The 26,171-nt window shown below is 36.7% G+C and overlaps 5 protein-coding genes across 10 annotated transcripts; 3 read left to right on the top strand and 2 right to left on the bottom strand.

Moving 5' to 3' along the window:
* Positions 1-51: 51 nt before the first annotated feature.
* LOC132168742 (putative glutathione S-transferase parC) lies at positions 52-3,803 on the top strand. Its single transcript, XM_059579774.2, has 2 exons — positions 52-473; positions 3,162-3,803. The coding sequence occupies exons 1-2, from the start codon at positions 159-161 to the stop codon at positions 3,504-3,506; spliced, it is 660 nt and encodes a 219-aa protein (XP_059435757.2). The 5' UTR covers positions 52-158; the 3' UTR covers positions 3,507-3,803.
* A 724-nt stretch (positions 3,804-4,527) lies between these two features.
* LOC132169878 (putative glutathione S-transferase) lies at positions 4,528-7,316 on the top strand. Its single transcript, XM_088515002.1, has 2 exons — positions 4,528-4,970; positions 6,836-7,316. Exons 1-2 carry the CDS (start codon positions 4,656-4,658, stop codon positions 7,178-7,180), a joined length of 660 nt encoding a protein of 219 aa, XP_088371128.1. The 5' UTR covers positions 4,528-4,655; the 3' UTR covers positions 7,181-7,316.
* Positions 7,317-13,192: 5,876 nt separating this feature from the next.
* Positions 13,193-14,895, bottom strand: LOC132171753 (alpha 1,4-glycosyltransferase family protein). 2 transcript variants are annotated; one of them, XM_088512038.1, is made up of 2 exons: positions 14,223-14,895; positions 13,193-14,111 (listed from the first exon to the last, which is right to left on the bottom strand). In XM_088512038.1, the coding sequence occupies exons 1-2, from the start codon at positions 14,749-14,751 to the stop codon at positions 13,369-13,371; spliced, it is 1,272 nt and encodes a 423-aa protein (XP_088368164.1). In that variant the 5' UTR covers positions 14,752-14,895; the 3' UTR covers positions 13,193-13,368. The 2 variants fall into 2 exon arrangements, with proteins under 2 accessions (XP_088368164.1, XP_059439128.1); XM_059583145.2 differs by having other exon boundaries at positions 13,193-14,895.
* A 2,084-nt stretch (positions 14,896-16,979) lies between these two features.
* Positions 16,980-21,605, bottom strand: VIP5 (plus-3 domain-containing protein). 3 transcript variants are annotated; one of them, XR_009438987.2, is made up of 3 exons: positions 21,357-21,605; positions 17,218-19,325; positions 16,980-17,088 (listed from the first exon to the last, which is right to left on the bottom strand). XR_009438987.2 is itself a non-coding variant. In XM_059581779.2 (2 exons), exon 2 carries the CDS (start codon positions 19,281-19,283, stop codon positions 17,304-17,306), a length of 1,980 nt encoding a protein of 659 aa, XP_059437762.1. In that variant the 5' UTR covers positions 19,284-19,325; positions 21,357-21,605; the 3' UTR covers positions 17,041-17,303. The 3 variants fall into 3 exon arrangements, 1 of the variants encoding a protein (XP_059437762.1); XR_009438989.2 differs by lacking the exon at positions 21,357-21,605 and adding an exon at positions 20,854-21,078; XM_059581779.2 differs by having other exon boundaries at positions 17,041-19,325.
* A 162-nt stretch (positions 21,606-21,767) lies between these two features.
* On the top strand, positions 21,768-26,164 carry LOC132171306 (epoxide hydrolase 2). Of its 3 annotated transcripts, none has more exons than XM_059582592.2 (6): positions 21,768-21,979; positions 22,082-22,296; positions 23,017-23,181; positions 23,476-23,711; positions 24,157-24,420; positions 26,141-26,164. In XM_059582592.2, the coding sequence occupies exons 1-5, from the start codon at positions 21,910-21,912 to the stop codon at positions 24,398-24,400; spliced, it is 930 nt and encodes a 309-aa protein (XP_059438575.2). In that variant the 5' UTR covers positions 21,768-21,909; the 3' UTR covers positions 24,401-24,420; positions 26,141-26,164. The 3 variants fall into 3 exon arrangements, with proteins under 3 accessions (XP_059438575.2, XP_059438574.2, XP_059438573.2); XM_059582591.2 differs by lacking the exon at positions 26,141-26,164 and adding an exon at positions 24,999-25,333; XM_059582590.2 differs by lacking the exon at positions 26,141-26,164 and having other exon boundaries at positions 24,157-24,991.
* Positions 26,165-26,171: the final 7 nt, after the last annotated feature.

Raw genomic sequence — 26,171 nt, 5'->3', positions numbered from 1 at the left:
TTACTAACCTTACACTTAATACATGATAAATAATCCCCAACCCTACCCACTCACCTTTCGCATACTCACTGATCAGCTACAACTCCGAGGACTCCACCAATCTTCATCTTGCTGGTTGCTCTCTCTCTCTCTTTTCGGTGTTTCTTTGGTTTTTGGCAATGGCGGACGAGGTGGTTGTGCTGGATACCTGGGCCAGCATGTTTGGGATGAGGGTGAGGATCGCGCTGGCTGAGAAGGTGATCAAGTACGAGTACAAGGAGCAGGACCTGAAGAACAAGAGCGAGCTGCTTCTCAAGATGAACCCGGTTCACAAGAAGATCCCGGTTCTCATCCACAACGGCAAGCCGGTCTGTGAGTCCCTCATCATCGTTCAGTACATTGACGAGGTGTGGAAGGACAGGTGTCCGTTGCTGCCCTCTGATCCTTACCAGAGAGCTCAAGCCAGGTTCTGGGCTGATTTCGTTGATTCCAAGGTACACATCACTGAAATTTCCTTTCTTTTTTGTTTATGTTTTTAATGCTGTTTTAGTTTCTTGTACGTTTGATTTGTTTTCATAGCAAACTAGCAGTTTGATTTTATTTTTATTTTTTTCTTGAAGCAAGAAACTAATCCCAAAGTATTAGTCCAAAGGAGCTCCAATACTTTATTTTTATTATTTTGTGTTGTTCTAGTTTCTGGCCTTCTGGGTTTTCAGGGGTCTCTCGTGTTTTTGGACAATCTTAACTTGAGCCAAGCTATAAAAGGCCAAAAAACAGAAAACAAAGAATTAAAAAATAAATAAAAATAACGGTTGTTGGACCATCAAAAATGATCGGTCCTGATTAAGCTATTTAAGCATTAAAAAGAAAAAAAATAAATAAAAATAAAGAGTTAAGACATGTATGAGTATACGTTTGGGGGTCTAAAAATGTGTTTAACACTCAAAAGATTTTGAAAAAAAAAAAGTTCCCGTTTGTTAAAAAAAAAATTAAAAACACTTTTAAGGTCAAAAAGCATAAGAGCCTGTTTAAAATTGCGTTTGACAAGAACTTTTTAAGTAAAAAAAAGTTTTTAAGCAAGTTTCATTTTTAAGTTTTTATCAAAAGTATATATATATATATATATATATATATATATATATATATTTGGCTATTTTTATATTTTTTAACCCTTAAAAGCACTTTTAATTTTTTTACCAAACAGACACTTTTTTTCTTCGAACATACTTTTTGAGTATTAAAAGTATTTTTAAACCCCTCCAACACAATTTCAAATATGCCTTAAAAATTATTAAAATGTACTTTAAAAAAAAAAAAACTATATTTTTTAAATACAATTTTAAACATATTATTTAGGGGATATCCGTACCACCCATCTAAGGGTAAGGGCATGCCATTAGGAAGCCGATCACTTTAAAAGGTGGTCCGGTGACCACTTTTTTGTTTTGGCTTTTTTATTATTGGTCACATGGCTTAATCTAATCCAGGCCGTTTATCTCAATGAACGGCCTAGACTGAAGGAATTAGAGGCCCAGCAATTCTATTGGTAGCACAGAACTACAAGTGCAGGAAAGGTAAAAGCTCGTATACTGTAATTTCTGTTTCATTAAGTGTTCAGTCCGCGTTTACGACTTAAGTTTTTCTTTCCAGATTCTTATGAAATATTGTAAATTGAAAAGAATAACCCATACTGATCTCTTCCATCTGCTCTTGCAATTTCGACCCACTTTCAAGTTCTTGAACCCTTAATGGCCAAAATGAAAGTTACAAGAAATACAGCGAACAAAAACACTTGTTGCATCTTTCCAAAGTAGGACTCAAATCTTTCAACTCACTCTCACGTGTATACTCAATAATCTTTACCTTACGTGTAACTCCATCACCATATTACTATACTCTCTTTCAAACAAAAGCTTTTTATCAATGGCCATCTCCAAGAGCATTTTGTGAGCTATATGGGTTTACTCGAAGCCCTTACGTGTAACTCCATCACCATATTACTATACTGGCCCCCCTTCATTCTGTCCCTGCCTACACCCCCTTGTCTATGTCTGCATCACTCCATTATATTACACATCACCATTGGCTCTGATACCGTGTCATTGGCTCTTTTAGGCTCCGTTTGCCAACAGTGCGGAACGGCATTATAGCTAAAACGATATTATTCTAGCTACAATATCATCCTTTAAAAAATGTTTTTTTTTTCTTTTAAAAAAAAATAAAAAATATTAAAAAACTTATAAAAAAATAATAAAATTAAAATTTTAAAAAAATAAAAAAATAAATAAAAAATAAAACACCCCAGCCCAAAATAGTGTCATTTTGGGCATTAAATTTTTTTTTTTTTTTCTTACCAAAAAATAAAAAATAAAAAAACGGAGAAAGAGATCGGGGTGGCTCCAGCCACCCCTTGGCCAAAATGGGGTGGCCTTTGGCCAAGGGGGTGGCTCCATGGCCGGTATGGGGGTGGTTCGAACCACCCCCATGGCCAAGGGGGTGGCCGGACCACCCCCGGCCGTATGGGTTGGGGGTGGTCCGGCCACCCCCAAATGCACCCGGTCCCCTTTTTTTTTTTTTGGCCAAGGGGGTGGCCCGGCCACCCCCAACCCATACGGCCGGGGGTGGTCTGGCCACCCCCTTGGCCATGGGGGTGGTTCAAACCACCCCCATACAGGCCATGGGAGCCACCCCCATTGGCCAAAAATGGGTGATTCGGCCACCCCTTTTTGGCCAAGGGGTGGCTGGAGCCACCCCAATCTCTTTCTCCCTTTTTTTTTTTTTTTTATTAAGAAAAAGTAAAAATAATAATTTTAATGCCCAAAACGACACAGTTTTGGGCTGGGGTGTTTTTTTTTTAAGTTTTTTAATTTTTTTTTTTTAAAGAAAAAAATATATATCATTTTTTAAAGGATGGTACTGTACCGTTCCAGTTACAGTACCGTTTCGCACTGTTGGCAAACGGGGCCTTAGTGACTCCATAATATAACATGTTGTGCTTGTGGGTTTGGGTCCAACTATACTATAATAACCTTTTACACTCATGACATCTTTTTTATGTGGAAGCTTAAACTCTTCTACATTTACGCGTGTATACGCAACGTAGTTTTTATTAGTAGTCATGATTTGAAATTAATTATTTTAACCAATGGAGTGCGGTAATACAATGTGAGTGCAAAATGCAGGTGTATCCTGTTTCAAGGAGGATATGGGCCACTAAAGGAGAAGAACAGGAAGCAGCAAAGAAAGAGTACTTTGAAACCTACAAGATATTGGAGGGAGAGCTTGGTGGGAAGCCTTACTTTGGGGGAGAAACATTTGGGTTTGTGGACATTGCCCTCATCACTTTCTACAGCTGGTTCTATGCTTATGAGACATTCGGCAACTTTAGCATGGAGGCGGAGTGCCCCAAGATTATTGCATGGGTTAAGAGGTGCCTGCAGAGAGAGAGTGTTGCCAAGACTCTTCCTGACCAGAAGAAGGTTTTAGACTTTGTTGTGGGCTTGAGGAAGAACCTTGGCTTGGAGTAGAATAATGGTTTGGCCCAAGTGTGGAAGTAGTAGCATATTAGCATGGGTTTGGACCTTTGGTCGGTCGTGTTTTATGCCCGTTTAGCTTTTGTTGGACACTTCGGTGTGTCTTTGTCTGCTGAGTACCATATGATCAGAAGAACGTGTGTCGTGTTGTGTCACGCTTGTTATCGTGAATGTATCTTTAATAAGAAATGACACTTTGTTGTGTCGACCATGCTTTTGAACTATAGCGATGACTATATATATATACTTTGTTGTCTTTCTTAGAATGGAATGTATATCAGTCTTTGGGTATCCGTGTATGCAGAGCAATGATCTCTATCTTCATTTCTGCCCATTGTCCATTGTCTTGGGAAATAAAGAAAGAAACAAAATTATTTAAAAAAAACAAACAAACAAATATTTTAAAAAAATCATGAAAAATCAAGTGCAAGGTATAAATTTTTGTTTCTTTGGAGTATTTTCTTGTAAAAAGATATATGTATTGGAAAATGATCGCAATGCATGTTTGGTCAAAATCTTGAAAATTATTATGAAAAAAGTACGTTTATCATCTTAAACTAATAAACAATTTGTCATGAGTAATGTAACTCTTCACATCCGCTGATATATCATATTTTAAGTAGTTAGTATAAAAAGTGAATGGCTAGGTGCTCTCTCGGTGTCCTCCTGATTATAAGTGAATATTATTTAAAAATAACAAATTGCTCTTAATTTTAAAAACTAATATCTACTCGGGACAAGAAAAATACTGAAAGTGTACATAATATTTTCCATAAAAATAAAAATAAAAATCCTCTTTTTGGCAAATCAAGTTGATGATGTGATATATATATATATATATGTAAAATTTAAGCTTTATTGGAGACCACAATTTAAAGGGAATACGAGCCTCTGCTTTTAAAGTAGGATAATTCGGGGAATCTTTAAATGAAGATGGATTGAATTATTGAGTAGTGAGTCACCCACCCTTGGGGATAATGCTATCTAGAGGTACAGAAATTTCCTTTACAACCCTTTCATGTCATACCTAATAAATAAATAACCCGCAACCTCCGGTCCCCATGCACCTTCGCATACTCAGACTGTACCACATCTTGTGAGTTGCTCTCTATCTCTCATTTCAGTCTTTCGAGGTGTCTGATAATGGCGGACGAGGTGGTTCTGCTGGATTTCTGGCCCAGCATGTTTGGGATGAGGGCCAGGATCGCGCTTGCTGAGAAAGGGATCAAATACGAGTATAAGGAGGAGGACCTGAGTAACAAGAGCGAGCTGCTTCTCAAGATGAACCCGGTTCACAAACAGATCCCGGTTCTCATCCACAATGGGAAACCGGTCTTAGAGTCCCTCATCATCGTTCAGTACATTGACGAGGTCTGGAACCACAAGTCTCCGTTGCTTCCCTCTGATCCTTACCAGAGAGCTCAAGCCAAGTTCTGGGCTGATTTCGTTGATGCCAAGGTACATCACTGCAATTTCCTTTCTTTTATTGTTTTAATTTCTGGGTTTTCATGGGTGTCTCGTGTAATTACCATGAGTTGAACTTGGTCTGCAATTTCTTTAACCCAGGCCGTACTTCAATGAATGGCCTGCATTAAGCCAAGCTATATATAAAAAGGCTTAAATAACAGAAAACAAAGAGATCCTGCCCAAAGACTTCTTAAGGTGATGTGTCTACCTTCCCTTATGCCTGCAGACCAAGAACACACAAGGTTTAGAGACATGTCGGGCTATCCCGACGAGGACTCCGATGCCTGAGTTATAGTCACACGATTTAGAGAGCTGGGTGAGAGATTTTCTAGCTGGTGTATCAGAGAGAGTTACCGGTTTTAAGATTGATTATTTTCCTATATATTCTTCCCTTATCTTTCGGGCTATTACACCTGGTCTTGGGACCCAACATTCCTCTTTTTGGGAGTTAGATCTTGGTAGATGTCGGTAGGAGCATTTTCAGCCTACATAACTGTAGAAGTCGGTTAAGTCGATTAATTAATTAACTTCGTATTGATAATGAGTAATTTTGACTTTTTCGGTTAATCAGTTAGTTAATTAATTGGTGGTTACAAGTTATTATATTAAGATTTATCACATTTCTTGTAACTACATAATCAATAAACATAAGCTTTATAAAAGAAAAAGGAAAAAATAAATATATTCGTAGAATACCAACTAAAAAAACGATCACAAATCAATTGAACAAAATAATAAGGAAATCTAATATATAAAAGTCAAATTTTACTTGAAAAATTGGTTAAGTCGGTTAATTGACGAAAAAACAATTTATAAAGTCTGGCACTTTATTTCTTTTTTTTTCTTTTTTTTTTGTCTTTTCTTTTCTTTTAATACTCACATGGCTTAATGCAATCTAGGCCGTTTATTCTCACATGGCTCAATAAACGGCCTAGACTGGATGAATTAGAGGTCCAGGAGACCTCAATCGAGAAATATATTGATGCACGACAAAAGGAGATCAAAAATAACAAAAAATAAGATAAATCACGTTGATTAGAGTCTCACCGGTCAACAAGAGAGTTTTGGTAGAGTCTCACCAACAAGAAGAAGAGAGCAATCATGCCTCCAAGGAAACATCTTTTTTCATTAATCATAATATGATCTCCATATATAGGAGTACAAAGAGCATTTAAATAAATACCGTAAAATAAACTTTCATGTCAAAAAATAAAAAATAAAAATTCTAACCCTAATTTGATTGACTTTGGGCTAAGCCCATTATCTAATTATAAAATATCACTAACTTTAGACTAAATGACTTTGGGCCAAGCCCATTACAATATCTCTTAAAATATAGATAAAATACGGATCTAAATATAAATAACCTAATTAATTAATAAGACCCAAATAAAATTAAAAAACCAACTTATTAATTTTTCCTTCTACATCATTCATATATATATATATATATATATATATATGGTATGGTAGCACATAACAAGAAGTGCAGGAAAGGTAAATGCTCTAATTTCTATTTCAATAAGTGTTCAGTCCACATTTCCGATCGACTTGAGTTTTTCTTTCCAGATTCTCACATAATATTGGAAATTGAAGGGATAGCTTATACTCTTGATCTTAATCCCTTCCATCAGCTCTTGCAATTTCGACCCACTTTCAAGTTCTTGAACCCTTAATGGCCAGAAAGAAAGATAAAAGGAAATACTGAACTCAAAACTTATTTGCACTCACACGTGTACACTCAACATATTTTTAATTTACTTCTAGATTTGATTTAAAATTAATTAATCCAACATTATTCACCCAGTTTTTATAACCTATGGAGTGTGGTAATACAATGTGGGTGCCAAATGCAGGTGTCTGCTGTTTCAAAGAGGGTATGGACCACAAAAGGGGAGGAGCAGGTGGCAGCAAAGAAGGAGTTCTTTGAAACCTACAAGATATTGGAGGGAGAGCTTGGTGAGAAGCCTTACTTTGGGGGAGAAACATTTGGGTTTGTCGACATTGCCCTCATCACTTTCTACAGCTGGTTCTATGCTTATGAGACATTTGGTAACTTTAGCATGGAGGCGGAGTGCCCCAAGATAATTGCATGGGTTAAGAGGTGCCTGCAGAAGGAGAGTGTCGCCAAAACTCTTCCTGATCAGAAGAAGATTTTAGAATTTGTTGTGGGCTTGAAGAAGAAACTTGGCTTGGAGTAGAATAATGGTTTGGCCCAAGTGTACGTTGAAGTAGTAGCATATTAGCATGGTTTTGGTGGGTCGTGTTTTATGCCCTTAAAGCTTATGTTGGACCCTTTGGTGTGTCTTTGTTTGCTAGCTAGCTATATGATAAGAAGAACGTACGTTTATTGTTTCTCGTGTGTTTATCGTGAATAAGAAAAGACAGTTTGTTGTGTCGGCAATGCTTTTGAACCAGAGATGTCTATATATATATATACAAGGTATGAGTTTTTGTTTCTTTGGAGTATTTTCTTGTAAAAAGATATATACATTTTTTGGAATATGATCACAATGTGTTGTTGAAATCTTGAAAACTATTCTGGAAAAAAATACATTTATCGCCTTAAACTAACAAGCAATTTGTAACGAGTAATGCAACTCTTCACATCGGCTGACATGTCATATTTTAAGTGGCTAATGTAAAAAGTTACTTAAAGCACACTACATGTCAACCGATATTGTGAAGTAAGTGTAATAAATAGATGGAAAGAACCGATATGAAATAAGTGTGATCAATGGGTGTGAAGAATAGTATTCCTAATAAATTGATTGTATTGCCTCCATGCCTTCCACCAAACTTTTAATTTGTGCAATGTGTTAAGATTTCCATTAAACTAGGATGGCTCTACGAGAGCAATATCGCTCATATCTTTTGGAGACGACTCAAATTGTACGGAATGAGAGGATTTTGAAGTGGGAGTTGCAGTAGCCATCATAGACTCTTTGCTTGAAAAGGAGTTCGAAGCAAAGACAGTAAAATTAATATAAAGCATTGAGTTTTTGTATTGGTGTAATTACAAGATCAGGATAAACGTATATATTAACAATATCAAGATCTAGGATGATTGAATACCAAAACTCCTCATCTAAACATATTGGTTTAATTAGCTTGGTGCATTTTTTAACTCTATATAATACAATTAATGGGCAAAAGTCCTTCAAACATGACAGCCACCCCCAAAAGAAAAACAAAGAAAAGAAAAAGAGAACCAAGTGGATACTTTTTTGGGAAAAATTGTTAAATTGATCGGGGTAATTACCTTTTGCCCCATGAACTACAGCGCCTTGACACTTTCCCCCTCATGAACTACCAACTATGATACCAGACTCCATCAAACTACCATCTTATGACAAAAAGCTCATTTCCGTTAGTCAAAGAGATTAAAATTGACGGTCACGGTCATGCATGTGCCATTTTAAATTTTTTTTCTTCCACTTTTGCCTCACTTTAGACCGAGAAAATGACGCTTATACCCTCCTAAACCCTAATCCAACACATGAAAACAATTTAAAATGAGGGCAAAAGTGGAAGAAAAAAAATTATAAATGACACATAACTTTCACATTACCATTAACCGTCAATTTTAACCCCTTTAACTAACGGAATGGGGCTTTTTGTCAAAAGATAGTAGCTTGATGAGGTCAGGTGTCATAGTTGGTAGTTCATAAGGAAAAAAATACCAAAGCGCTGTAGTTCATGAGGTAAAAGGTAATTACCCCAAATTGATCCCTTTAGTTTAACCGTGTACCAAAAAAATTCAGGTGGTTTTAAATAAAATGTGTTAAGAGCCGGCAAAATCTTATCATAAGTGATAAGATTTGATTATGAATAAATGATTTTAAGGATAAATTTGTAATTTTATCCTGGATTCAACTTTCTTGTCTAGCTAGAGTCATACTGCTCCTTGGGTTTATCACCCTCCGTGCAAATTCCGGTCATTTTCTTATAAGGTCGTATAAAATTATAAATTTAACCTTAAATTAAAAATTATACAAGATAAAAGTAAAAAAAGAAAAAGAAAAAAATAAGTTCGGGTGGGATGGTCAGTCACCCTATCCCTATAACAGACCACTAGGAGAGGCCAAACCAACTCCAAAATAACTATGTTTATGTTAATTCTCTCTCTCTCTCTCTCTCTCTCTCTCTCTTAAATTCAACCATGGCTGAAGCAGCCAAGAACGAAACAACCAATAGAGCAGCCAGAAAGAAGAAGAAGAGTAGACTACATGGGAGACCTATCTCAATTCGTTGCTCTAAAAACCGCTAATCCTCCAAAACCTTAATTTAAAAAAGTTAGTCTAGAGAGTGGTTCGGCCACCTCAGTGATCGGTTTTACTGTTTTAGGGTGAACTAAAACCACCCCAAAGCCGTACTTTCCACAGTCGATTACGGAATAGCCGACAACCCCTACCTCTAAACCATTTTTTTTTATTTGAGAATAAATTTATGATTTCCTACAAATTCTGTCAAAAAAATTGTCAGAATTTATACAAATGTATCATATTTTTTTTCTTTTAATTTACAAATTGATTATTTTATTTATTAAAGAAGTATATCACAAGGAGTACTTATCAGTATATGAAACCACATGTATTTATTTTATTACAAGGTCGATGAATTTAATAATTCTTCCTAATTTTTATGAGACAGAATTCACCGTCTCCAATGTTGGCCCTCTTTTTACCAATTGTCTTGGATTAATTAATTTGCATATAATTTCAGAAGCTGCTAAAAGTCACAACGTCCGACATATGATGCCGTGATGTCTACGTATATGGGGTAGACATGCATGTGGTAATGACATAAATGTGGAGAGACCCATTGGCTTGTTCGAGGATAATCCTTGTTTGTTGAAGGAGAGGAACTTCACCGGTACGTCCACCAGGAACATACTGAAAGCGAAAGAACCAGAAACCCACATGCAGTGGCGTCTATCTCTGTCCACAAGGTTTTTACTGTTCCCTAAGTCTTACTAATCCATCTTTTCTATTACCATCAATGGGAGTTCCATTGATATTTTAAAGGGGTCGGTTTAGGTTTTGACTCGATCTTGAATAACTTAACCAGTGACTCTGACATGTAGTTTTAGAATTAAGATTTAGGTTAAACAGGTTCGGATCATATAATTTATTTAATAAACGTGTCACACGGATCAACCCACGGGTTTGTTAGTTAACCCATTTATACAATTTTTTTTTTAAAGTAAATGCAGTTTAACCTAATTTAAAGCCGGCAATTTCTCATAACTTGCGAACCTGACACGACCACAACACATAATTTTAAAATTAGAGTTTAAATTAAACAGGTTCGAGTCATAAAACAAGTTGTGATCCGTTTAATAAATATATGGTGTTCGGGTTGACATAAGCAAGTTAGTTGAGTTAAACGAGTTGACACGAACCCAACACGTAAACTTACTTTGTCAACCCTACTTGTAGTTTTTACTGTCTAGATTCTTCGTGCACGACTCCCAGCAAGCAGGTGTTACTATGATCATCATAAAATCACTTTCACCAGCTGTTTTTTTTTTTTTTTTTTTGATATGTCTACACAAGGAAAGGGAGATGAGAGATTCAAACTAGTTGCTTCCGCTTCATTAGACGTAGTTCACAGCCGATTGAGCTACCCTTTAGAGACTTTCACCGGCTGTTTTAGTTAGGAAAAAAAAAATCCAAGACATTAGTTTCCACTTTCCAGGAAGTTCACTGGAACCAGATCTTTTATTGACAAAATATGTAGGCCCTAGGCGAATATAGCCATGTGCGCACTACTACACATTTATGTATTTATTATTTATTTATTTTTCTGAGCTACTATTACACCTTAGTTGCTACGGAGATAAGTCTCTCCACCACAATCCATAAGGCCCATTATGACATATTGACCAGTACAACATTGCTTACCATTTAAGGGAATTTGGTGCAATACTAATTACTTATTACATTGGGGTACAATAGCTCTGATTTGGACCATTAATTTAAGATGAACGATTTTTATTGCTACAACATGAGAAAAAAAAAAATTTGGCTTGCAAGCCACTGGGGTGGCCATTGGTACTTGCAACACAAACTTAATACAAAATTAACGGATTAAGATTAAGAAGTTTAACTCCTTTAATTAAATTAGTCAATTATGATTTACTCTTATAATCTTATAAATATACTTTGATACGACTCGAACTTGACATTTAAGAGCTGGCAATTTTTTACTCTATTTGGAAACCAAATACTAATCTAATACAAAATTAGTGAGTTTGAGTTTAGAAGTTTTAGTAATTTAATTAAATGAATTTGGTTAGAGTTAACCTATATAATCTTATACGCATGCCTAGACACAACTCGAACCCAAAACGAACACAAATTGTCATTCCTAATTAGAGATGGTAAACCACCCATTTTGTATTACAATCCTAGTGTCCTCATATGGGTTAAGTCTAATATTGACCATATGTATATAAGCTCTTGAGCACCCTTTTCTTGCAAGCTAATTTTCAAGAATGAGTTCTACCCAAGGTTTATATCATTTGGATCAAACACAATTCGTTGAGTATGGGATCGAATGAGTTGCGGCTTTGTGGTCGAGTCACGAAGGAAGCGACCTATATGCCAGATTAAAATGTCTTGGTACTATCTATGAGCATAGTATTAAGTCATTGAATAATGATAGATGAGTGGAGCTGCCAAAAGAGAAATGGCTACCATCAAGTCAATTTTGATAGAGTAAGCTGTTGTGGACGTCGGCTGCAGAGCGTGATGGTATGTTATAATTCTAGTGTTCCCACATAGGTAAGTCTAATCTTGACCATGTGTATATAAGTTATTAGACATCCTTTCCTTGCAAGCCGATTTTCAAAGGTGAGTTCTACCTAAAATTTATATCATTTTACCATTAAGGTTATCGGCCATCTTAAACTAATTGACTTTTAGAGATAGCCAACCACCCCTATGACTGGAATGGTGTTCTTAACGGTCTTTTAGTACATATCCATGTTAATGCAAGGTTGAGTATGCAATAAACAAATGGTGTAGTCGATTGACATGGCCCATGGGTGGAACTTGGAAGCTGATCTCTCTTCTTACATTGATTTTTTTAATTTATTTGTTTAATATTTTTTGTCAGCTATTTATGATGAATATGCTTTGAGATAAGCCCTGCTAAGCCCATCCCTGAGGTGTCACGTTTCAAATAGTTAGATAGAAGCTTGTGATTCAACTAACCAAGGGATAGTTGACAGTAGATTGATCACCACAGGTGCGTGTGCTCTTCCTGAAACCCAAAAGAATTACATGAAACTTGTTAATAGGGTAATTTTTTTTTTTTACCTTTATATCAAAAGTGCAAAATAAATACCCTCTAAAAGGTTTTGCCAAACCAACCTCGTCATTTATATCGACCTCCATATTAGTGCATTTACCCTTTTCACTAACTTTATTCTTTGATAAAGCAATTCTTTCCAAAAATAAAAAAATAAACAAAGAACAAAACAACAAAAACCAAACTAGATATGGTCCCATGAATCTTGATGGCAACAATTCTAGAAAATATATTTATTTCCCAATCCATTACCTTAAGTTTAGAATCTGATGCAACTTCGTACAAGATCCACAACCCTTTCTTTTTCTTGCTTATTTATTTACTTTTTTCTTGGAAGACAAAAGGGGAGGTGGGAAGGTGGGTGTTGAGCAGAAAATAAGAGACCAGGATGGTGTGCTTACCTAAGAGCTAGACAATAAGATAACATAATTAATTAGCAGCGGAATTCTTGGATTAATGATCCTGCATCAATCTAAGCAAAACAGTGTGCCATTAATGTGTGTTTGACTTGTGTATATATATTGTATTGTGTGCTTCACATGGGTGAGAAAAACTCATTAATATTGATTCACAAACAATGACTAAAACTCTTCTTCGGACATATTCGAATAATTTGTTGTTTCGATTGCTAATAATTTAAGTTACCCACCCGAACAGAAAGACAGTTGGTGCCCATATTTTTACAAGAGTTTCGCATCGAACTTATCTCAAATGGCCTTCAAGATGATGATAATGAAGCTTCTTTCTTTATTTTCTTAAGCAATAAAATTCTATTTCAGACTTGAATTGCCATCCTCAAGAACAACATAAACATTGAATCTTAAAATTATGTGTTTTTTTTTTTTTTTTCTTTTTTTCCATTTTTGGATCTTATAGAAAGATACAAGTACAACAAATTAAAGGGCTAAACCAAGATCTTTATTGACTATGTATGAATAAGGGATGATTTTAAAGAAGAAAAAAGGTCATCATTTCCCAACATGCTTTCTTCTGGGACTATGATGGTGAAATAGAACAAGTTGGTCCATTGCATAAGACAATTTACAAACTGTCAAACTTAATTCTTCCATGGCTACAAGCTTGAGATGGAAGAATTGCAGAAGATACAACATTTGGACACTATAGAATTGATTATGCTTCCCTTTTCAACCTCCAGCTCCCTGCTCTGCCTATTCCACAAGTGAACAGAGAAACTGTGTGACTGAATATGCTTCAACTTTCTGCGCAACCATTTTGAATGCAGCTCATCTCTAGGCCCCCGAAACAGACTTTGAATCCTGCTCCAATCAACTGGATAAAATGCAGAGGGTGGCAATACAGTAAAATCAAATCCAGGCCTTCCATTTAGCCTGGAAACAACCCTTGAGACCAAGTAAGGACCATTGTGCCCCCACTTGTTCCCATCAAAAGTTAGAGCAAATTCTTCAATAAACTTGTAAAGAAGTGGATGATTCTTGTCGAAGATCAACACAGCATTGTTCAGCCGACTCCAATTCCCAGTGTCAAGATCAATTGTCTGTGCGCCTATCACATTCTTCAACTTTGAGAATCTCTTTAAAACTATAACATCTGTGTCTATGTAAATGCCACCAAACTTGTACAACAAAGCAAGTCTAAGTAAATTAGACAGATTTTGACCCAAAGAAACCTCCCCAGGATCAACATCCCCTTTCCTTAACCGATCAAACCAAGCTTCCGCGCGAGTATTCTCAAACAGATAATCATAATCAGGATCAATAGCCATTACCCGAAAGCCCCTTTCCAAAAAGGGTCTTAGAATTTCACTTCCTTTCTTTGATTTCATTGAATTTGAGACTATGACCAAACAAGCATTTGGGTGAGACTTAAACAAGCTCTCCATAGTTAAAACCTCTCTATCACCAAATGACTTTAACGAAATCCTAGTCATAAAGAATCGAAACTTACAAGGAGTAGTAGAGTTTCCGGCGAAGAATTCGGAAATTCTTGCTGGAAAATGACTGGACCGAGCTTCAGAAAGCACGCTCTTGAGCTTGCGCTTGTGCTTCCGGACCCGTCTCGACCTGGAACTCGAAGAATTGGTGATGGGTATGAATGAAAAGCGTGAATTTCGCAGACGGAGCAAATGGGTCTTCAAAATCACAGTTGGGTGTTCCTCTTTCACTGCATACATCACTGAAGAAGCTAGCTTTGAAGACGACGAAGAAGAAGAAGACCATTTTCTGACTGATTCTCCGGCGGAATATCCCGGTGAGAAATTGGCGGGCACCGGCGGGGACTTGGCCGGAAAAGGGACGTGAAGGTAGAAGACAGAGAAGCCATTGTAGGCCAAGAGGAGAAGAAGAATGAGAGCAAAAAGCGAGGTGGGCAAGCAAAGGAGAAGAGCTAGGACAGATCTCTTCAGTTCCTGTAATTGGTGAAGAAGATGGAGCAGGAAAGGCTCAGAGGATTTGGTGGAATATTCGTACATGGTCATGCTTGTCTGTACTAAAGTGGGTTTTTGTTCAAACTCGTTTGATTGTGGTCGTCCTTTGTGTTGGTGTGGCGAGAAGCTGGTAGTAGCTGCGGGGGAACTTGAAAAACATCAATGGCGGAGGCGGCAAAATATCCGAAAAAAAAGTGGTTGTGTTTTTGACATTGGGAACCAAATTGCATAAATATATACATATATATACTGAAAGCCAAAGACAAAGGGGACTGCTTTCTTTCCCCAACCAGCTTTAGAGAGAGAGAGAAGCATTGAAAGCTTTGCCTAAGTTGGCTGTTGGCTCAACTTTTTCTTTTCTTTTTTCAGGTTTTCTTTTTTCTTTTTCTTTTTTTCTCTTTTCCTTTTTTTTTTTTTTTTTTTTGGTTATTTAGCTGCATAATGTATTTTTATTTTTGCGTTTATCTTAATACATTTTCGTTGAGTTACCATGTATTTATTCACCTTTTAACATTCAGCAGAACTTAACTCAAAATTGACACCAAAATACAAATGAGCATTTTTTATTTCATTAATGACTCAATCAAGATTCCAATTATTAGTAATTCGGTCAGTGAGAGTCTTTACGGGGCTTACTTGTTCAAACAAATTTCGAGTAACTCGTTTACTTGTTTAGAGAGGTGGACTCTATAAAATCTCTGTTTGTATTTGTTAGCCGAATTATTAACAATTCAAATAGCAAATTACTGAAAATTGAGTTTCAATATAAGGAACCTAAATCCATTATACAGTGGTCATGCTAAGTTGTCAGTATTTTCAGTCATGGTTTTTGGCTTCCTTACCTACTAGTGTCACGTAATTACTTCTTATATGTTATATGTGAAAAAAATTTCAATATTAATTTTTTTTTTTTTTTTTTTTTTTCAAATCAAAAATATGTAAAGGAGAAGAGTGAATGGAACCTATTAAACATACTCTCGGAAGATGGATAGATGGTCAAATAATTCTTTTACAAATAATCGAAAATCTCAAACTAGAGATGGTGCAAGAAAACAAGACAAAGGTTCTAAGGATAAGAGCAAAAGAAAAACAAATATCAAAGGATGAGATTCATGAGAGTGAAGGAAGGTTAATAAAAACAAAATTATGTTAAAATACTACAAAATTTCTTATAAATTGACAAAATAATCCATAATTAGTAATACTTATCAACCATGAAGTACTTCCAATGGAGTACATGCCTGAGAGAGAGACTCTTCACAGTAATTCACATCAATCATGATAAAGAGAGATTCAGAGATATTCAATAAGAGATAAATAATTATGGCTCATAAATAGTTTGATTTTGAATCCCTCGGGGAACTACTGTCCCTTAAGTATCCTTTTTCTTACCCAAAATTTATCTATAAAAATATGGGATACTATAACTTTTATTACAATTCTCTTACAAACTCACCTAACAATAACTTAGTGATGAAAAAATTAAGCAATAAAATAGACTACATGTCAATTTATAAAAACTTGTAATAAAAGCTATAATACCCTAACTCGATAGGCATGCACACTGAAAATCATTCGGCGTAGCTGAGGATAAGGATGTAAAGGTGTCAAATTGCCTAAATTAACAAAATTTATTGAAGTCAAGCCATGTATTTCGGACTTAACTTGCTTCCCTTGGCGGGATGAAAATTTTTGCTATTAGACTATTCAAATTTTTGTAAAATTTGAATAGCTTAAGGAAGGGGCTGCACTGCATAACCCACTTACCTCAAATAACTTAGGATGTGAGACTTATTAGTCCATAACAGGTAAACCCCACAACCTTCATTTCTTAAACTATCTAAATTTTTTTAAAAATTCGAGTAACCTAATAACAGAAAATTTCAGTCTCTCATCGACATCCCTTTGCCATTTTCAACAACTTGGAAGTGCTTGCTCAAGAAAGTGAAACCAAAGTATTTGAAACTAAAACCCTAATCAGGATTCGACTTATTTAAAACTAAAGAAATTTGGACTTTCATTTCTATAGAACCACGTGAAATGTTGTTTTCCTGAGAAAGGCAAAAGCATTGATGTCCTTTTTTGGATTGTCGTACTCTTTTAAGGCATTTTTGCGACTTCTATAAAATCTTCGACCAAGTAGAAAGCAGTCAACACTCGCACAAAAGCAATTGCTATAAACAACTTGTAGCAGGAGATTGGCAACCAAATGATGTGCTTATTTTAAGAAGATGGTGGAAACTGGAAATGGGGAATCACCAGCAATGCACGCTCGCACAAAAAAGAACTAAAATTTCCATTGGCACAGCATCAGTCGAGAAAAGACAAGTAGACATAACCTCAATATCTGAATTTCTCCAACTCTATTTCAACTAAAATCTTCGGTTTCTGCAGATACAAAATGATTATAGGATTGATTATGACCATTAAAGCTGGATTCCACAAAACAGAACCTAATAGAAGTAAATATGAGGAGAGCTTGTGCAAGAAAAATTGTTCGAGGACACAAGTGTTTACCTTACAAATCTGCAATTACTGAATCAATTTGACTCAAGAAAGCACATAATGAAGTCATTTATCTGACATGACTGTGGAACAGCATTTCAGAGAAGCCCTCTTCTTCTCTTATAGTCACTAACTGTCAGGGTCAGGGCGTGCCTCCTTCCGTCATTCTCCGGGACTTTGCATCCAACCGTTGCTTCTATTCTCTGTTTCCTGGCCATAAATCCAGCCTGAGCTCCCTGCGGGCCACCAAACCTCTGAAGTGCAGCCAATGAAATCGGCAGCTCAAAATTATGCAGAATATTTGACACAGTCCCTTGATCCACAGGAGCACTAGTATCAACCAACTTCCCCGCGTCAGCTGCAGCTTCTAAGGCTGCGGCTGTAGCTTCCAAGCCAAATTCTGAGGTTACCTTATCTCCAGCCACATTACCGTTTGCAGTGGCAGATGCACCAATAGTATCATCGTTTGCCACAGCGGAGGCGGCTCCTCCACCGGGCTTTGCAACATAGTAATTCCTTGACCTAGTCCATCTCCTTGAAAAGGGATCATAACCAGCCTCCCCCGCTTTCAAAGATGTGTTTACCCGTTTCATTTCCGACGCATTTTTGAAATTCTCAACCCTGTTCTTTCTGTTCATCTCAGCCAGCCTAATAGCCTTGTAATCTTTCTCCTGTGTTTGCCTGGAGGCATCTAATTGCTGCAATCTTGTCTTGATCCTCTCCACCTCAGCCTCATCATGCTTGCTTTGTGCAATGTCCAACTCCCTCCTCAGCCGGTCCTTCTCAGCTGCAATGTTTAATGGTCTAGACGAAGCAGATTTTTTCTCTTGTAACATCTGCTTCACAGTGGCTGCTGAGTAAACATATGAGTTGGTTTTTTGAATGGCCTCCTTCTTATCCAACACATCCTGTTTGATTGGCATCCGACCACCGCTTCGTTCTACCTCCCTAACCCACTGTTTATACTCTTCCTCCTGTGGTGCAGAGTCAGAAACCATAGCCATCTGCCACCTAGCAGCAGAGCTTTCATTGCCCCAAACAACATTTAGATACTTATATGTGTTTTTATTTTCTAGTTTGTACGACCGTTCAGGTTCTGTGGCATCAACATTCCGAACCATGCAGAGCCTATATATAGACCCAGACTTTGACCTCCCAATTCCTACCCTCACAAAGCAACCCACAATCAACTCCTCAAAGAATGGCTCCATAAACCATTTTGCAAGTTTTGACCTCCGGATAGTAATTTCCTTTATATCATCAAAAGATGGCACATCAGACCCCAGCATGCCCCTCTCGTCATCACTGTCAATCATTGCAGCATCTCCTGTTGACGCATCATCATCACTGTGGGACCTACTTTCACTCTCGCTCTGACTAGAGCTGCTCAAACTTGCTCTACTGAAGGATTTTCGCTTTGGTGAAAAAGTTCGACCCCCTGAACTTCCTCTAGATGCATCTTTCAACTTACGGTGAGCCTCAGGGTCCTGCTGCTTCAACCGTTTTGCTCGCAATTCATTCAATGCGTCATCCTTGGCAGCTGACCGATCAGCAGATCTAGCTGACAAGCGCATACGAGATGGTGGAAGAAGTGGAGTCTCTTTTCGAGATTGGGTCGTCTTTCCACTCTCCCGCTTGGATCTTATTTTCTCCCTCAAATTCTTATCAATTTTCTTGGATGCTCTATCTGACAAGATCATCTCTCTTTCAAGTTCAGTCATCTGTGCAAGCTTTCGCCTGTCATCTTCATTCTTGTAAAGATCATCCCCAACATCAGATTCATCACTGGTGTCACCCTCACGATCAGAAACACCCCCATCAACGCCTTCTTCTTGGCTGCCCAGATCATCATCTCTTTCAGTCGGGTCCAACCTCTTTTTCAAAGGAACTTGGGATCCAGAAGGCTTTCGGCTAGGATAACCACGATCGTCATCCGAGTCATCATCCCTAGAGTCACTTCCACCATCAGAATATGAACCTTCACGTCGCCTTCTAGATGATGGATGTGAGTTCCGGTTTCTGCCTGCTGAACTGGTTCTTCCTGCAGCCTCCAGGAGCAAATTTTCTAGGTCTGCCATGATCTTCTATATCTTTGTATAAACTGTGATAGTTACTCCCTCCTGAAAAAGTTGCGGAGTGTTAATTAACTAGCGCAATGGTTGATAAAAGAAACAAAGTTGAATATGTACACAAGATATATCATAGCTTTGTTATGAACCATAAAAATTATTAGAATGCAAAGAGACAAGATCAATGACATACAACTTTTTCCAATCTAACGGCAAAAAACCATTTAACTTTATTTTCTAAAGAATTTTAGTAGATCCGAATTCTTTAATCAATTATGTTAATGGAACATCAAAGTGATACACAGCTAATCTCTCTCTCTCTCTCTCTCTCTCTCTCTCGCTCTCTCTCTCAAGTTCATCATGAATTGTATAGACTAATTCTATTTATTGACTATACAAGTGCAATCAGTTGGATCAATTCCAGTGTTCATTGACTTTTATGTTTCTAGCTATTCATACATGTGGAATTTCTAGTTTAGTCTGCCAAAACCCCTCAGCCACAGGATGCACAGTGTTATGCTCTATGTCACATACAAATGCAATCCCCCTATAATCTTAATCATTCACTCTTTTTATTTTGTCCTATTACTAGTCATTGACAAATAAAAGTCCCAAATTCACTACACTGAAAAGAAATAGAAAACATAAGAAGTATTAGATATTGGGTAAATGAAAACAGCACGCCGTGTGCAAAAAAAAATTTTTTTTAAAAAAAAAATTTGCACGGGCGTGCGTGGGCGTGCCACGCTCGCCGCGTGCTGCCAATCACTGCCCTTAGATATTAATGCCATCTTGCAAATTTCTCAAGCGAAAAAGAAAAATCTTTAAAATTACTAATCATAATTGATATTCCAAATAACAAGCAAATATGTTGATTACTGATATTTTCTCCAGTAATAGCGAGAGCCCTCCAAACATGTCCATACAATACAGGTAACCATGTCCATTTATATGTTATAGAATCCATCAAAGGGGCAACATATTATGGATTGGGAATGCAACATGATATATAATTGGACAAATATATATTTCCTTCCCTTCTTCACAGATTCAAAGCAACCAAACAAAAAGTTATCCTTAATATTCCTAGCTGTTAACTAGTTAAAACATGTCTGAACCCAAAAGCTACAGTACCTTAGTTAAAAATCAATCTTGAGACAATCTTGAGATGGATTTAGATGCTCTAGCATCCATAAAAGACTTGCACGACATGTTAAGCCCACTTTTACAAAGAATTCAAGCATGCCCACCATTTTTTTTGTCTATGCAATTGAATTTTGGAATTTTTTTTTTTAAGAAACAAAATCATCGACAACATACCCAAGTAATTCCCCACTTTGTTAAACCTAAATTTACAACAAAAAACAAAAGAAGTTGGTGTTCATTAAAAAAAAATATATACAAAATTACCTAAAATCCACTTCTAATACTGAACACACAAAAAAACTCAAAGCAGACCAAACAGGACCCTGAAAATCACAAAGATCGGTAGTTTTTAATCCCATGGAGCTAAATTTCTCATAAACATAATCTAAAACAAACCCTAGCGAGTAAATTGGGCATAGATTGTGATACATACCTCATTCGAAGACTACGTTGATGAATCTCAGATTCTCGTACTTGTGACGTACTCTTGAGAAAACACACGGATTTTGTTTAGCTGGGCTCTCGAGAAAGTTTGGATCGACGGGATTGAAGGTACTAAAGTAGCTTAAATCTAGACACAGTACGAACTTATAGCGCTTCCAAACTTACTTATTTTTCAGATGTGTCCCTGAAGACTTCTGAAATTAGATTTCATCCCAACTTTTGTTTGTTTCACGCATTCATAGACTCGTGATATATATATATATATGCTTCATTGCAATAAAAACCCCATTCTTGGCCCATAGAAGTATACGCCGCATCCTTCATTTATTTGACTTTATTTTAGTTTTCTCACAACTCACTATGCCAAAATTTTAAAATTTCAAATTTCAAATTAAAAGATGCTGATTCCATAATTTAGGGAAACATAAATAAAGTATTCACATTAAATTTATATAATTTTTTTTTTTGGGTTGAGGTTCTGGGTTTATGTACCTTAAGTTTCTTGCAGTGATAATCGTGGAGGAGAGACGCCTTCCAGATTTGAGAGAAAGCACCGGCGACGGTGGATTTGAGAGAGAGCACCGGATCTGTGGGAGAGAGAAATTCGGTTGACGTCTTCGGATTGTCTTCGGAGGGGAGAGAGTTGTCGTCGTCGGAGACTCGTCGGAGAGAGATTAGGGTTTGGAGAGGGAGAGGGAAACCTCACGTCTGATGGGGAGAGGATATTTCAATCCTTTCGTTTGGTTTTGTGACAAAAATAAAAAATAAAAAATAATGACATGTTCATCTGCCACGTCATCAAATATGGTCAAATATGGTCTTTTTATAACATATCTCTTATCAAATAAATATATTCCTTTTTTATTTTATAAAAATATACTTCTGTTTTTTTTTTTTTTTATTAATTTCCAAACACCCCAAGAAGGACAGAAGAGAATCTAGCTCTGATAATAAGTTAGAACTGAGGAGGAAGAAGAAGAAGAGGAGGAGACCCAGTTAAGTGGAAGGCAGTAAACCAACGCTCTCAGCTCTCAGGCTATAGAGAATGGAGAAAATCCAGCACAAGTTCATCGACGTACGAGGACTGAAGCTCCACTTTGCCGAGATCGGAATCGGTCATGAAAATCAAATGCTACAAATCTTCATTCTCTAATCTTATCCTACACCCCATTCAATCTAACACCCTTCCTTTATTTTTATTTTTTTCATGTCTTCAGGTCCTAAGGTGGTCGTGTTCCTACACGGGTTTCCGGAGATATGGTACACCTGGCGCCACCAGATGATCGCCGTAGCAAACGCCGGGTTCCGAGCGATCGCACCCGATTACAGAGGGTACGGACTCTCCGGGCCTCCGCCGGAACTCGAAAAGGCTGGCTTTGATGACCTTCTCGGTGACCTGCTTGGAATTCTCGATGTCCTTGGAATTGCCAAGGTATATTTATAGCTATAATTTGTTTGTTTGGTTGCTAAGAAAATTTATGATAATGTTGAGTAATCTGCAACTGGTTGCTTGGAAGCTTGAGGCAATCAAGGTTCAATTCTAAGGGTGTAAAGCAAAGCAAGGATGCTGACCCACATGCCACATGGCTTTTTGTGTGTCCTCTTTTTTGTGTTTTTTTTTAACACTAAAATGTTTCGGCTACAGGCTATTTTTGGTCTATGTCTTAAGTTTTTAACTTTTTAGGAAATAGATATGGTTTGAATTTAAGGATGATGATCCTGTTGTCTGAATAACTTAGATATACGGGCAGTTCGGACAGTTTAAGAGAGGGATTGTAAAGTTCCCCTGTTTCAGGCAGCTTAGAAAGTAAAACTCACTTGTCTGGAACAGGTAAATCGAACATAATTGTGTTTTATATATGTTTGGCAATTGTTTATCTTTATGGAGAGCAATATTAGTTAGTTTATGACTTATTTTTCAAGCTTATGTTGGTCTGCAAAACGCAATACAAAGGCTGAACCATAAAGTTAAATCATAATTTTCTTTGTTTTTTGGTGATAAAGCCTATTTATAAAGTTAAGAGATATAATCTATTTGTTCTCACACCCACAAAAGACAAATCACAATCTAACATTTAGCAAAAAAAAGTCCTATTTAGAGATTGTTTTGCATTTTAATCTCTCACTTCTCTACCTCATGTTATGTGCATAGGTTTTTCTTGTTGGAAAGGATTTTGGAGCTCGGCCTGCCTACCTATTTTCCATTTTTCACCCGGAGAGGGTCTTGGGAGTTCTAACAATAGGAGTGCCTTTCATGCCAAAGCGCTCTACATTCCATATGCTCCTTCCCGAAGGCTTCTACATTTCAAGATGGCGGGTATACAGATCCTTCCTATCTTAAGTTTCAGATATGAATGCACCGTTGCCCGTCAGGGTGCACTGTGCAGCCTAGTGGTCAAGGGGCGGGCTTAGAATGATCCATAGACTCAGACATCTTGAGTTTGATTCCGCACTATGAGTTCTCCTAGATTACCTTATACCACCATTCTGGCGGGTAGGGTCGTGTATCTAGTGTTTACCCTCCAAAGGCGGGTCCAAAGAGCCCTACCTTGATGAGGTTTCACATCATTTGTTACCTGCTTGAAACTTCATGTCTTTGAACCCTTTTCAGGAGCCTGGACGAGCAGAAGCGGATTTTGGGCGCTTTGACACTAAAACAGTGGTAAGGAAGATTTATATCCTATTTTCCAGAAGTGAAGTACCAGTAGCTGCAGAAAACCAGGAGATCATGGATTTGGTGGACCCATCTACTCCTCTTCCACCTTGTTTCACAGAGGAAGATCTCACGGCATATGGAGCTTTGTATGAAAAATCTGGATTCCCATCTGCATTGCAAATTGCATATAGGTAATGAACTTATCCTAATTTGACAAAAGTGACCAAGAAGTATCTCTTATATTTAAGAGGATCTGCTTCTTCACTTTTGTGTTGTTTACCCTCTGGCCCATAAGTCTGCAACTTATTACTTTAACATGATATTAGAACAAAAGTCTTGAATTCAAACTATGTCATTTTAGTTAAATATTTTACTGATTAAATTCTTCATTTCGTATCAAGTTAAACTTTTAGAATAAGTGGTGATTAAACATTAGAATTGCTAGCATCATTTTCTGAAAGCAAGGAACATTATAGTTGTTCATTGAATCAGTGGTTGTGACAATTTTGTGGAGTAATGTTGAGTATAGACGACTGAGATTGCAATTGTGATGGGAATCTCACTACTGATGAATTGGTTAGATTGTAAGTAGGGTAAGGATGCTAATTATTTTTTGTTGATATTGTGCATCAATAGGTCAGGTGAAAGCTTCAAAATAACAGATCCAACAGTGAAAGTTCCAGCACATTTGATAATGGGTGGTAAGGACTATATCCTCAAATTTCCAGGCATAGAGGATTACATAAAGAGTGGAAAGGTGAAAGAGTTTGTACCCGATCTAGAGATCACATTTTTGCCTGAAGGAACCCATTTTGTTCCTGAGCAGTCACCTGATGAGGTGAATCAGCTAATCCTCTCCTTCCTCAGCAAGCATGTTTGATCATCGACACTTCAGTTAAGGTTAGTTGTCAGCTTCGAGTTTTACTTGTGTACTTGTAAAATCTGAACATCAAGCATTTGAAATGTGTTATACAAAGACTAAAACGGATGAGGATCCCTTATTATTAGATTATTCGAATTTCACAGAAATTGGCAGTTTAAGAGAAGGGCCTACCTTGTCCTAGGCAGGTGAGACCTACATCTTAGGCTGCTCAGGGTGGATGGGTCCTACAACCCTTTTTCTAAAATTCGAGATTTTCAAAAAAATTTATTATTCGAATTACTAGCAATATGCAGCAAATATGAAAGAACTTTTACGAAACTCATCCATCCGAACTTGTCTTAGATGGTCCATCCATCTGTTTAGAAAGATGGGTCCATAAAGAGACTCACATTTGCTGCCAGATAACAAATTACTGAGAATCCGACTAAAATTGCCCATATCTCTGAGGTGGTCTAGACACGAGGCATATACTTAAAGGGTTTAACAGTAGATGGAAAACATCTTTTTCATACAAGGAAAACATTTCCCTGGCTGTTCTATTTGGATTGGACCACTAATGTTTTCCAAGTTCATAACTTCTGAGCCCATATGTCAGGCTATTCAAGCAGGTGCAGATGCCATTGAGGTACAAACCGGAGTCTAAAGAAATGGTCTCCTCCGAATAATTACCTCAAAATTAATTTTGTAAAATTCATCACAATGTTATTATTATTATTTTTTTTAATTGAATAAGGAAAAGAGTTACAGGGACATCATAATGTTAATTGACATGCACACAATCTCGCTAAATGGTCAGCCGGTGCTGGTATTAGAGAAACCATTCTCATTTCATTTTACTGCACCTTTTTTTCTCGTAAAACATTCAATATTTTTTTGATTGAAAGGATTTTTTGGTGTCTGATGATGATGTTATTCATTCCATCTTAATATATATATATATATATATATATTTTTTTTTTTTTTTTTTCTTTTAACATGTCTACACGAGAGGACTGAGGAGGGAAAGAAAGAGTGGGATTCGATCTAGTGACCTGCTTTATAAGGCGTAGTGTTCAACCAATTAAGTTACCTTTGGAGACGAAATCACTAAGAATTGAGATTAGCTAAAATCAAGATACAAGTACAATTAAAATTTGTAAAGAATCCAAACCATATTATAAACATAAAATGATACTTGACTTAGGGTGCGTTTGGGATTGCGATTTCGCAAGAATAATCTGTATTTTTAAAAGATATCGCAAAACGTAAAGCGTTTGACATTGTGATTTAAAAAGCACTTAATTTAAAATAAGAAGAAAAAATCTGTGTTTTTTATTAGCAGGCTAGGAATTGCTTATTTTAAAAAATGTCAATTTAAACCAAAATTACGATTTTGCATAACAAATATTTGATATATAAAAAAAATAAATAAATAAAATAAAATAAAAACTTTTTAACATGTTTTACCAAACGCCTTTACGATTATAAAATGTAGCAATTTAAAAAACGCAATTTTTAAAATCGTACTTATTAAAACCGCAATTTCAAACCAACCTTAATCATTGGAGCAATAAGCTATAAAATATGGTAATGCTAAGGCTAAACTTTAGAGTTTATTATGTAAAATCCATCCTTTCAAATTTTTCAAATTTTCAATTTCATATTTTATTATGTAAAATATGTAAAATTCTTCCACCAAATTTATTCTAAAAAATATCTTCCAAAAACAATACTCTAAAAAAAAAAAAAAAAATCCAGAGCAAACGAAAGGAGGAGAAGGGGACAAATC

This window comes from Corylus avellana, chromosome 1 (assembly GCF_965113065.1).
Source record: "Corylus avellana chromosome 1, dhCorAvel1.hap1.2, whole genome shotgun sequence".
NCBI classification, from domain to species: domain Eukaryota; kingdom Viridiplantae; phylum Streptophyta; class Magnoliopsida; order Fagales; family Betulaceae; genus Corylus; species Corylus avellana.
This window is presented reverse-complemented; position numbering and strand designations above follow the sequence as displayed.

Coding starts and splice junctions, on each gene's coding strand:
- LOC132168742 (XM_059579774.2), top strand. CDS start 159: ATGGCGGACGAGGTGGTTGTGCTGGATACCTGGGCCAGCATGTTTGGG. Junction 474..3,161: donor CTGATTTCGTTGATTCCAAG/GTACACATCACT, acceptor TGCAAAATGCAG/GTGTATCCTGTTTCAAGGAG.
- LOC132169878 (XM_088515002.1), top strand. CDS start 4,656: ATGGCGGACGAGGTGGTTCTGCTGGATTTCTGGCCCAGCATGTTTGGG. Junction 4,971..6,835: donor CTGATTTCGTTGATGCCAAG/GTACATCACTGC, acceptor TGCCAAATGCAG/GTGTCTGCTGTTTCAAAGAG.
- LOC132171753 (XM_059583145.2), bottom strand. CDS start 14,751: ATGACCATGTACGAATATTCCACCAAATCCTCTGAGCCTTTCCTGCTC.
- VIP5 (XM_059581779.2), bottom strand. CDS start 19,283: ATGGCAGACCTAGAAAATTTGCTCCTGGAGGCTGCAGGAAGAACCAGT.
- LOC132171306 (XM_059582592.2), top strand. CDS start 21,910: ATGGAGAAAATCCAGCACAAGTTCATCGACGTACGAGGACTGAAGCTC. Junction 21,980..22,081: donor CTTTGCCGAGATCGGAATCG/GTCATGAAAATC, acceptor TCATGTCTTCAG/GTCCTAAGGTGGTCGTGTTC. Junction 22,297..23,016: donor ATGTCCTTGGAATTGCCAAG/GTATATTTATAG, acceptor TTATGTGCATAG/GTTTTTCTTGTTGGAAAGGA.